General features: G+C 43.4%; 1 protein-coding gene across 12 annotated transcripts in view; it reads right to left on the bottom strand.

The window, feature by feature from the left end:
• Positions 1–12,414, bottom strand: part of VEZF1 (vascular endothelial zinc finger 1) — a 167,747-nt gene that overhangs the window by 85,914 nt on the left and 69,419 nt on the right. For 4 of the 12 annotated variants that reach the window (XM_069226598.1, XM_069226599.1, XM_069226602.1 and 1 more), the window contains 3 exons: positions 9,528–9,578; positions 5,361–5,411; positions 1,349–1,399 (listed from right to left, as the gene is read on the bottom strand). In XM_069226598.1, the coding sequence (XP_069082699.1) occupies positions 1,349–1,399; positions 5,361–5,411; positions 9,528–9,578 (153 nt within the window). The remainder of the gene's footprint in view (positions 1–1,348; positions 1,400–5,360; positions 5,412–9,527; positions 9,579–12,414) is intronic. The other 8 variants (XM_069226603.1, XM_069226605.1, XM_069226607.1 and 5 more) reach the window with 4 other exon arrangements.

The following is a 12,414-nucleotide window of genomic DNA, read 5'->3' as shown; positions in this document are numbered from 1 at the left end:
GCCAAAGCGAAATGACAGGTTTCTATAACCCATCTCACTCAAATAATTTTCTTATGGTGTGAACCTTTAGTGGTGTGTGTCTTTTATTCTATACGTCACTTAGTGGATATTCTTCCAGCAGCAAGGGTCCAGACACATTTGGGCTCAGGGCGGTCTGTCACTCTGAAATATAACCTCCTTGGATAGGGGAGAGACCAGGATGTAGTAGCGCAGGGGAATCTCACTACTTATTTCGAAACAGAATCCTATGAAAACATCAAATGTTTTTTGTTTTTTAAACAGAGACTAGTAGGAAAGGCTTCACTGAAGCAACCCTCCCACATCTTAGAATTCATAGACACTAATGAATCGGGGATATTGTGCCTTGTGTGTCAAACGAAGTTTTCCAAATGAAAAAGCAATGCACATGTCATATTAAGGGTGAAAACACTCAATGTCTTCACATTTCTGTGGCAGAAAAGCCTGGAATGTTCACCATTCGTAAAAGCCCTACCATCTTACTTTTGGGTACCCCATATCACCGAGTATCTTACCAGACAGGAATGGGACAAAAATGTAACCATGTGAGCTCAACGTAATCTTCACATAGTCGCAGGTCTGGTACATTCACACCACATGCACTCCGCCAGCCAGCCACGGCACATGGACTCCCCACAGCACCTAGCAACACCCTCGGGTGACAAGTTTGTGCACTACAAATCCCAGTGATTAATTGACATGAAAGGCATAACATTTTCAATTGAAAGGGGTGTGGGAACGCAGGCTGGTTAAACTTTAGGACAGGGTTATTTAAGAATTATTTTGTAATAATACATTACCAGTTCCCTCAACACATTCCTCACATACATTTCAACAAACATCTCTCAAAGTCAACATCAAGACTATAGCAGCTACAATTATTGGTATTACAGTTCTCTAGTTAGAAAATCATTCCATCACTATGTAGAAAATAGTTGGGCTGGATAAGGTTACTGCCCGTCATGAACATCAGTTACATAAGCCGTAATTCAATTAAACACTGGCATCACAACAAATAAAAGTATACTGATCTCAAGTACGTAATAAAGAGTTATGTATTGAAGTGTGAAACATGTTGCATTTTTAGCCTCAACCTAACACCCAGGGCAAATTTCTATCATTTACAATTCCTCAAACCTAAAATATGATCTTTTCAGGAGCTATATGGAGCGGAGGTTAAAAGGGCGTACCAAAGGGGTCTGTATAACAGGTTTTCATGGCATACCTTCAGTGATTTACTCAGGACACGCTGAAATGATACCTCAACTCTAAATCCCTTTACATACACATGTAAAGGATTAAACAATGGAAACTGGACACTCATAAATACCTTCATATTTGATTTGATAATAACCTGGATTTTGAAGTTCACGTGGTTGCCCTAAAAGTAGAAGAGAAATGTGGCACCTTATAAAGAATGAAAGCATGCACCATATGCTGGCTTTCACAAGATGCTTCTTGAAAAAGGAAATAGCTAAACATAAAATGAGAAAGCATTTCAAGACATGGGGAGTAAGATTGTATGGTTACGGTAAGTGTTAAACGCGCTATAAATGCTTGTAAAATATTTGTCAGCATCAAAACAAACAGGTTACTCACCTTCAGTAGTGCTCTTTCTGGTGGATACTCCAACTGCAAATTCCTCACCTTTGGAATACTTCCACACACCAGACAATTTCAAGAAAACATTTCTAGCTATCCTTCTGCACACATGTAGGTAGCAGTGTTGCTCCATATTGACCCTACGCCACCTTGAAAGTGATGGAGTAGAACCACATAAAACACCACCCTTGAGTAATCTGCAGTTAGAGTATCCCAGAGAAAAAGCAAGATAAGTAACTTGTTTCTTCTGACGGATACTTCTAACTAAGGATTCCTCACCTTTAGAAAAGATACCACAGCAGTACCTCCCAAAGGTGGAGTACTGGGGAGGAGACAAGAAAGTCCTTAAGAAAAGAGAGGGCATACACGGGGCAGTTATGTCAGCAGTGCTTCGGGTCAATGGTGTCATAAGCTTGGCTCTGGTGAAATGAGTATGCGGGTCTACCATGAGCCAACTTCTTGGCCAGTGTACAGCAGATTTTGATAGAGGATTATACACTCTGACAGGGTATTTTCTGCATCAGTGTTTCCCTCTTCACAGGTCATCCATACATTAATCTTTTGTGTGGTAAGGGCTCTTTCACAGTCAAGCTGATGGAGCGTGCCCTCCCCCTCCCCCAATTCCTCTTTAGAGAGGTAAGGAGGGGCAAAGAACACTAACAAACTAATGGATTGGTCAATGTGAAAAGGAGACAATTTTTTGTGAAAAGGCTGCCTGGGTCCTCAGAAGCAAACTGTCTAGGAAAAAGGTGATGTGGGGCAGTTATACCGAAATCACTTGCAATTCACTCACACAGGGTTCTGCATTAATACCAATGATGAAGAGAGTGTTCACCATCAAGCATCCCAACAAGGGCCCTGTGCATCAGACCAAAAGACGTGTAAATGTTAAGGACAGATATAAATCCCATTGAGGCATGTTGAATAGCTCAGGGTGAAACATTTGAGTGAGACTTTTATAAAAAAAAGTATTGAAAAGGAAAATTTGAATAGATTGAGTTGGTCATGAAAACAAAGGTCGAAAGAGACAATAAATAATCTTTTACTTTATCAACAGAGAGGCCTTACTGAACCAAATAAAGAACAAACATTAACACATTTGAAGGTTTAGCCTGCAGAGGGTCAGTGTGTTGAACCACCACACCAGGCATAACATTTCTCCCAGCATTTATAGAAGTGGTTCTAGCCGCAGGGATGTCAATTATTTACGTCAGCAAATCACATGCATTTAACTGCTGCATTCAATCTCCACACATGGAAATATAGATTTTGATCATCAAGTGCAGGACAGGAGATAATCTGGAAGAGGTAGCCAGATCGGGAAGCACTTTCCTGGTTCAGTCTAAAGAGGTTAGGATGAATTAGTCCGATCTATTTTGTTCTTCCTCAGAATTCAAGGTAGGAGAAGTAGCGGTAGAAACGCATACAGGAACCCTGTATCCCATCTTAAACAGAAGGAGTCTCCTGGTGAGTGCCCTGGAGGAAACACCAAGGCAAAAAAGTTTGGAAACTGCACATTTAACGGTGGCGAATAGATCTAGCCATTGCATACCTCATTAATTAAAGTGCACCACCTTAGGATGGAGACATCACTCGTGGTATGCCAAACAAATACTGCAATGACATTCATGGACCCCAGCTAAATGGTTGGTAATCAAAAAGATGTTATACTAGTCCTGCCACCTCCAGAAACATAGGGCTGCCTGACAAAACCCAGGCCCTCAATCAGCCCTGCTTGTTACAGAACCCCATGGCTGTCGTGTTGACCATGAGACCCTGCACCAGCCTCTCCATGAAATTTGCGAGGAAGGCTTTCAAAGCCAGGCTTATCACCCACAGCTCCAGAAAATTCCAGCAGAAGTGATTTTGTTGGGCTGACTGTGACAAACACACCTTGTGCAGCTTGTCATTGAGGTACAGAAACACATGTATTTGCGATCTCCACGGGCAGGCAGCAACCTCTGCCATCACTTTTGTGAAGACCTGAGGGCCAAAGTAATGTCAAAGGGAAGCACAGTGAACTGAAGTTTTCAGACCCATAGGTGATGCTTGTGAGACTGCAGGACAGGACTCTGCAAATACAGATTCTGCAAGACCAGTAACTCCAAGTCACCTGAGCCCATAGCAGAAAGAATCTGGGGCAGAGAGAGCATTCAGAATTGTTATTTCCTCAGAAAGACACTGACTGGATGTTCTGTACAGACAGAGGCCTCAGATTAGTGTCTGGCTTGCTTTTAAAAAAAAATATATATTTAGTACAGCATAGGCATGGAGCGGGGCACTGATGTTTTCAGGGTCTGTGAATAGCATCAGCACAGAAAGAATGGACTATGGTGCCAGAGTGGAGGCCTGATCGTGTCCCAAAGAGTCTCTTGGAGGCAGCCAACCAGTGGAAGTCCAAATGGAGGCCCCTGCAGCTGTGTGGGGCCTCCAGGAAGCTGGAAGCACATTAAAAATGTACAACATGGCTACTTTTAAAGCAGTTAGTTACTGTGACATAGGCCCTGGGAGGTCAGGGAATACCAGGACAATGGTAGAATTGGGCTGGATTCAGATAACACCAGAGGGGTAAGATTAGCTTCATGTCTTTGCATCTTCAAACCAGACTGAGTACTAGGATGGGTTCAAGCCCTCTTTGGCCTTCTTGCACTCATGGTGAGTCTTCTATTTGACCTTACCGGAAGACTGACCCACAACTGGATCCTTACTGGGAAAAGCTTCTTGACTAGTAACGTGAGCAGACATGCGACTTGGAGCTTCAATGTTTCGATCATGACCTCCTTTGTTCGGCGACAGATTCACCTCTGGCCTGTGGATGCACAAGTGTGCACTTAACACACAAGTGTGAGCTGTGAACGGAGCCCACGGACTACAAAAACACATTTTGTGGCATGATGACCGACATCTCTTTTCTGCAGTCCTGCAACCGTTTGAATCTCGTCATCTTTAGAGGAACATTTTCCCTATCACACAGCTGTAAAAAGAATTTCAAATTGGCGGAAGATCAACAAAATTGGGAGTGGGGCTCTAGATCCACGTCAAGGGAATGGAAAGATATCAAAGCATAGGGGTATCATCCGTAGTTCCCCCTGTTCCTCTAGGGAGGGACACTGTAGCCAGAGTCACACAGGAGCATTACTGATAAATATCTGCAGATCCATACTGCTGTCCAAGAGTCTTCTAAAGGTGAGTATCCATCAGAATAAAATATTCAACCACTTTCAAACTGTACGTGTCTAATCTATTTCTGAACCTGGCTTTTCAAAGGATTCTACTTTGTGGCATCAACATTTCATCATTCTTTATTCATGCAACACATTCTAAAGGCCTACCCCACTGGTAAGATTACAATGTAGATTTCAGACAATCATTGTTTGAATGGCTGAAACTTTCCAGGCTATGAAATATGGGAGAGGGTCAGGGAAATTTACCTCGACACTTAAGCTATGGCCACCACGAACCCTTGTGCAATTATGTATTGTAGACACTGGTCTTCATCTGGAGAGACTGTAGTTCACTAAAATGTAATTTATTTTAATTACCTTACTAGACACCCACTTTACTCTAACAGTATGACACAGGTAAAATGTAGTGTGGTCCAAAAGTCTGAGCCAGTACCCTATAACAAATTCCTTATATCTGAAGCCCAATGCCACTGGAGTCAGTAAGTTAAACCTCATTCCTTTACTAATACATGTGAAGGGCAAAATATAATGGAAATTGTGAATGCTCATAAATACCTTCATATTTGATTCGACTATAACTTGGATTCTGAAGTTCAGGTAGCTGCCCTAAAATTAGAAGAAAAATTTGGCTCCTTAAAATAACGAAAGCATGCATCACATGCTAGCTTCCAACAGAAAGACTATGTTAGGAAAACAAAAACTTAACAAGGAATAGGTAGGTAACAGAAGAGCACAAATATTGTTTGTTCATTTTGTAAACAAAAAGCAATCATGTATCAACTGAAATATTAGAAAAAACGATTAAATTACAGCTCTAACAAATTTCATTATCATACAAAATATGAAACTATAGTCCTAAAACAAATGCCAGTTCAACATTTCAATTTTATGCAGCTACATCGTTTTTTCCGTATCCATGCACCCACTATGATGTATACAAGGAAATTACACTGTGGTCAGACACTAAAGAACATTAGGTTTTGTGACAAAGTCTGTAGCTGCGAGGCTAGGACTGGTTGCACCTAATGGATGTACTGATCAAACCCAGGTCAAAGTGGTGTTCTGGGAATTGAGAACCCTGAAGCATGCCTCACACTCTGCGACCCAGGACTCAACACCTCATCAAGCTGTGGAGTTTCTGAATACTTGCACAGCTCTTTAAGTGTGGGAATCAGAATTTATTTTCTGGTGTAGCTATAATATACTTGATCATCACAAACCATCTTTAATTGAGAAATGGCTACACAAAACTCATGCTGATTGTGGTTTCTACTCAACAAAAAAATATTTTGGGACACAATGACCAATGGGATCCACACAGTGCTTAATTTGTAAGAGAATAAATACCAATAACCTAAGTTTTGCTCAGAAGCCCAATGTAGGAAGTTGGCTCTGTATGCACTATTTCAAAGTAAGGAATAGTATGCACAGAGTCCAAGGGTTCCCCTTAGAGGTAAGATAGTGGCAAAAAGAGATAATACTAATGCTCTATTTTGTGGTAGTGTGGTCGAGCAGTAGGCTTATCAAGGGAGTAGTGTTAAGCATTTGTTGTACATACACACAGGCAATAAATGAGGAACACACACTCAGAGACAAATCCAGCCAATAGGTTTTGTTATAGAAAAATATCTTTTCTTAGTTTATTTTAAGAACCACAGGTTCAAATTCTACATGTAATATCTCATTTGAAAGGTATTGCAGGTAAGTACTTTAGGAACTTTGAATCATTACATTAGCATGTATACTTTTTACATAAAACACAATAAGCTGTTTTTAAAGTGGACACAGTGCAATTTTCACAGTTCCTGGGGGAGGTAAGTTTTGTTAGTTTTGTCAGGTAAGTAAATCACTTACAAGTCTCAGGTTTGGGTCCAAGGTAGCCCACCGTTGGGGGTTCAGAGCAAACCCAAAGTTACCACACCAGCAGCTCAGGGCCGGTCAGGTGCAGAGGTCAAAGAGGTGCCCAAAACATATAGGCTTCAATGGAGAGAAGGGGGTGCCCCGGTTCCGGTTTGCCAGCAGGTAAGTACCCGTGTCTTCGGAGGGCAGACCAGGGGGGTTTTGTAGGGCACCGGGGGGGGGGACACACACAAGTCAGCACAAAAAGTACACCCTCAGCAGCGCGGGGGCGGCCGGGTGCAGTGTGCAAACACGCGTCGGGTTTTCAATGAGAGACCAAAGGATCTCTTCAGCGGTGCAGGCAGGCAAGGGGGGGGCTCCTCGGGGTAGTCACCACCTGGGCACGGGAGAGGGCCTCCTGGGGGTCACTCCTGCACAGGAGTTCAGTTCCTTTAGGTGCTGGGGGCTGCGGGTGCAGGGTCTTTTCCAGCCGTCGGGAAATGGAGTTCAGGCAGTCGCGGTCAGGGGGAGCCTCGGGATTCCCTCTGCAGGCGTCGCTGTGGGGGCTCAGGGGGGACAACTTTGGTTACTCACGGTCTTGGAGTCGCCGGAGGGTCCTCCCTGAGGTGTTGGTTCTCCACCAGTCGAGTCGGGGTCGCCGGGTGCAGTGTTGCAAGTCTCACGCTTCTTGCGGGAGTTGCAGGGGTCTTTAAATCTGCTCCTTGAAACAAGGTTGCAGTTCTTTTGGAGCAGTGCCGCTGTCCTCGGGAGTTTCTTGTCTTTCTTGAAGCAGGGCAGTCCTCAGAGGATTCAGAGGTCGCTGGTCCCTTGGAAAGCGTCGCTGGAGCAGGGTTCTTTGGAAGGCAGGAGACAGGCCGGTAGGACTGGGGCCAAAGCAGTTGGTCTCTTCTGTTCTTCCTCTGCAGGGGTTTTTCAGCTCAGCAGTCTTCTTCTTCTTGTAGTTTCAGGAATCTAAATTCTTAGGTTCAGGGGAGCCCTTAAATACTAAATTTAAGGGCGTGTTTAGGTCTGGGGGGTTAGTAGCCAATGGCTACTAGCCCTGAGGGTGGGTACACCCTCTTTGTGCCTCCTCCCAAGGGGAGGGGGGTCACATCCCTAATCCTATTGAGGAATCCTCCATCTGCAAGATGGAGGATTTCTAAAAGTTAGAGTCACCTCAGCTCAGGACACCTTAGGGGCTGTCCTGACTGGCCAGTGACTCCTCCTTGTTATTCTCATTATCTCCTCTGGCCGCCAAAAGTGGGGCCGTGGCCGGAGGGGGCGGGCAACTCCACTAGCTGGAGTGCCCTGCGGTGCTGGAACAAAGGGGGTAAGCCTTTGAGGCTCACCGCCAGGTGTTACAGCTCCTGCCTGGGGGAGGTGATAGCATCTCCACCCAGTGCAGTCTTTGTTACTGGCCTCAGAGTGACAAAGGCACTCTCCCCGTGGGGCCAGCAACATGTCTCGGTTGTGGCAGGCTGCTGGAACCAGTCAGCCTACACAGATAGTCGGTTAAGGTTTCAGGGGGCACCTCTAAGGTGCCCTCTGGGGTGTATTTCACAATAAAATGTACACTGGCATCAGTGTGCATTTATTGTGCTGAGAAGTTTGATACCAAACTTCCCAGTTTTCAGTGTAGCCATTATGGTGCTGTGGAGTCCGTGTTTGACAGACTCCCAGACCATATACTCTTATGGCTACCCTGCACTTACAATGTCTAAGGTTTGGCTTAGACACTGTAGGGGCACAGTACTCATGCACTGGTGCCCTCACCTATGGTATAGTGCACCCTGCCTTAGGGCTGTAAGGCCTACTAGAGGGGTGACTTATCTATACTGCATAGGCAGTGTGAGGTTGGCATGGCACCCTGAGGGGAGTGTCATGTCGACTTACTTGTTTTGTTCTCACCAGCACACACAAGCTGGCAAGCAGTGTGTATGTGCTGAGTGAGGGGTCCCCAGGGTGGCATAAGATATGCTGCAGCCCTTAGAGACCTTCCCTGGCATCAGGGCCCTTGGTACCAGGGGTACCAGTTACAAGGGACTTACCTGGATGCCAGGGTGTGCCAATTGTGGAATCAAAAGTACAGGTTAGGGAAAGAACACTGGTGCTGGGGCCTGGTTAGCAGGCCTCAGCACACTTTCAATTCAAAACATAGCATCAGCAAAGGCAAAAAGTCAGGGGGTAACCATGCCAAGGAGGCATTCCTTTACACCCAATGGGCAGCGATATCAAATGTTGGGGTGACGACTACCAAGGCTGTGCAGCCTTGTTTCCACCTTATACCTCTTTTAAAAACACCTCTAAACACTCTCTACTTTTCTCTTAAAAGTTATTTTTCATTCCGGCGTTTTATGTCATTGTTATTCCATTTTCTCTTCACCCCTATTTGCCTGCTTTGATTTGTTATCAAAGTCTGGTGAAGAAAAATAAGCTCCAGTCTCCACCTGCCAACTCCAGCTCCAGCTCAAATTAAGAACTAGATTCACTCTAGTCAGACCAACTAAAGATAGTTGTGTGTGGATATGCATCATGCCTTTTTCATTAAAAAAATGTGGTATGTAATAAAAAAGGGCATGTTGAAGCACAGTCAGTTTTAGAGTTAAGGAACCAGAGGTGAAGGGATACACAGTGAAGGCCAATCACTGCCCTATATCAAAGCACACAGACTTATTCTAACTCTGTTACACATCCTCCAAAAGCATTGACAAACTCAAAATCACTCCACCTCCCAATTATGAAGCCATGGGACAGTGAATTATTGACCTCCATACTTCTAATAAAGTCAGCTGCTGCATTAGCGTGCACAATAAACTCTAATCCTTTTACTTTTGCATGTAAAAGGATTCATTTGCACAGAAAATAGCAGATGCTCATAAATACCTTCATATTTGATTCGACAATAACCTGGACTCTGAAGTTCATGTAGCTGCCCTAAAAGTAGAAGAAAAAGGTGGCTCCTTAGAAAGAATAAAATCAACCTACAATATAGATGCATCTGCCATCATTAAATCATGAGCAGCATTTAAACATTGAGCTTTACAGCACTACCAGCCATGAAATTACAGTGACTTGCCAAAGTGTATGCTTAATCATGATTATTACATTGTACAAACTATCCAGAACTGTTATACTTGGAAACACCTTAACTGATCACATACCAAAAACACAGTGACAATATAATGGATCTGCATCCTATAACCATTATCATCTACCTTTTACCCCCACCCAGAAGAGAAGATAAAAGGTAAAGTTTCTAGAAAGGTCTCATTATATTATAGGTATTTCAAGTAAAAACTGTTCGAGGTTTCTGGTGTAGTTAGACTATGAATGGCTGAATCTAAAGGTAGCCACGTAAGTATTTTAACTACATGTCAACTCCTCATACTTCAAGAGAATAAATTGGTAAAGGGTCTAGAACAAAAACTGAAGTGCATGGATAGTAGGCATATATTTTTGGTGTCACCTATTCAGATAGGAAAAAAGATTTAGATATGGTTAGGGTAGAGGTGTTAAAGGTTTGATTTTTCCTTGGTCTGGGTTATCCTTCTTAACAACCAATTGGAAATGCCCACACTGCAGGCAGGACCAGAAAAAGCACTTCTCAACAGGTACCTTGTGTCAATCATGCCTCTTCGCACATATTTCCACCCAATTAGTCTGGCGTCACCAATCCCCACTTACAAAATCCCACTGCCACTGAACACTGGAGCCCAGCATATACTCAGATGATGGGTTTTCTGAGGAGAGAGAACAAGGAGAGAGAACAAGGAGAGAGAACAAGGAGAGAGAACAAGGAGAGAGAACAAGGAGAGAGCACGAGCGCGAGAGCACGAGCGCACGAGAGAACGAGAGCGAGCGAACGAGAGAACGAGAGAACGAGAGCGTCTGTCTCAATGTCATTAAGAAAAATAAATACTCTGGAGTTCAGGCTCTTCCCCTTTCCCTGGTGGTTGGATTCTACGGTTCTGAAAACATAGGAGCAGGTAGACCACATTTGTCACGTGAGGCTTTATGGAAACAGATTACTGAGAATTTCAAAGACAACACCTGCAAGTTTCCAGATGCCATCGAACATAATGATTAAATGACTGATAAAAACATAGTGAGTACCTCGAATAGTGGTCTGATAAAATTTTAAACTGGCACATGCGTCTAGAAAACCATAGAAGATGCTTTAGATTTGGGAGATCTAGAGTGACGACATGGAGATTGTGCCTTGGTTGTGTTAAAGGTATTGAATATGCACACACCCATCCCCACTTGCCAATCGAAGCACTCACCACCTTGCTACTTAGGTAGAAGAACAACTTACTTACCTTTGCTAACGCCTTTTCTGGTAGAGACTATCTAATCTCAGATTTCTCCAGGCATCAGACTGGATTCATAAACTTTTGCTAGCAATTACGTCATGCACCTCAGCATTGGGCCTGCCCAACACAGGATGCAACGTTAGGGGCCCCATATGTGCACCACATCAGCACAGTGGCTTCACTTTTTTTCTGAGCTCTCTCCGTGCCTTCTTTAATTATGAAAATTGGTGCAGGTCAGATTCTTCATGGCCCGGCTCAAAAACTGAAGGATTACAGAATTCTGTGCCTTCAGCTTTTCTATTAACCTTTTTTGGATTTATCTTTTAAAAGTAGGACATGGTGAAACATTTGAGGAGTGAAGGATTTCTCTGGTTCCTCAGGGTTCTGTCCATTTGGCTTGGTTTTAGTCACTCAGTCCTAAAGATAGTCTTGCGGACTCTAGCCTTTTGAGACCGAAAATGTCGACAGTACATAATGTCCGACTTAGATCATTTTCAACCAATTTTTCAATTTTAAATGTACTATGGTCAGAAAGTCTATGATATGTTAGGTGGAAATACCGATTCCCATTAATCGCCAGCAAATATACCTCAATTTGGATTGTGATTATTGTGGGAGTGTGGAGTTTCACATTACATCTTGGAACCCAACTGAACATGGATTGTAGTGCCATGAGTTACAGCTCCAGAAACTCTTGCATTCGGACTGAGACCATCTAGAACATGAGCTCTCAGAACCTGAAGTAATACAGTCCATTTGAGCCTAGACCTCAGGCGAGGTGGTGGCCCCCAATGGCCTGCCCATTGAGGAATAAGTTACTTACCTGTAATCCTAGTTCTCTTCCAGGGGAATCCTCATCTAAATCATAAGCACTAAATATTCCCACCCATGTGTGGGGACCCCTGAGCATAAAATAAATAAGTAAACATATTATTATTATATACACATGTAAAACCACTACATTTATATACATGTATGCAGCATATAGTAAAGGCTTAAAAAGCCACATTAGCTTTCCCTTTTTTAAACCTCTTACCAGACTAACAATTCTGTAAAAAGAAAAAAAAAACAGAAGAACACGCATAGAGTGCAAAACCACAGCTTCTACTTAATGAAAAATCAAGAGAAAGCCACGGGCCTTCTTAGCCAATAGGCTATATTTAAAAGCATAACAAAGAAAAATCTGGCACCAGGCCTTTAAGATCGTCAGGACCTCCTGTATACCATCATGCCCTAGAGGTGACTGCATGGTGACAGTTCGGTCAGAACTTTTTTTTACGGTGATATGAAGAATAAACAAGAGGTAAGGATATGGTGCTGCATACAACATTCGTCCAGGAGGAGGGAGGGTTGCTTATGACTGATGATGATGATGATGATGATGATTCCCCTAGAAGAGAATGAAAATGTCACTTACCCAGTGTACATCTGTTCGTGGCATCAGTCGCTGAAGATTC

This window comes from Pleurodeles waltl, chromosome 3_2 (assembly GCF_031143425.1).
Source record: "Pleurodeles waltl isolate 20211129_DDA chromosome 3_2, aPleWal1.hap1.20221129, whole genome shotgun sequence".
Taxonomy (NCBI): Eukaryota; Metazoa; Chordata; class Amphibia; order Caudata; family Salamandridae; genus Pleurodeles; species Pleurodeles waltl.
Note: the sequence above shows the minus strand (reverse complement) of the source record. Positions and strands in the feature narration are given on the sequence as shown.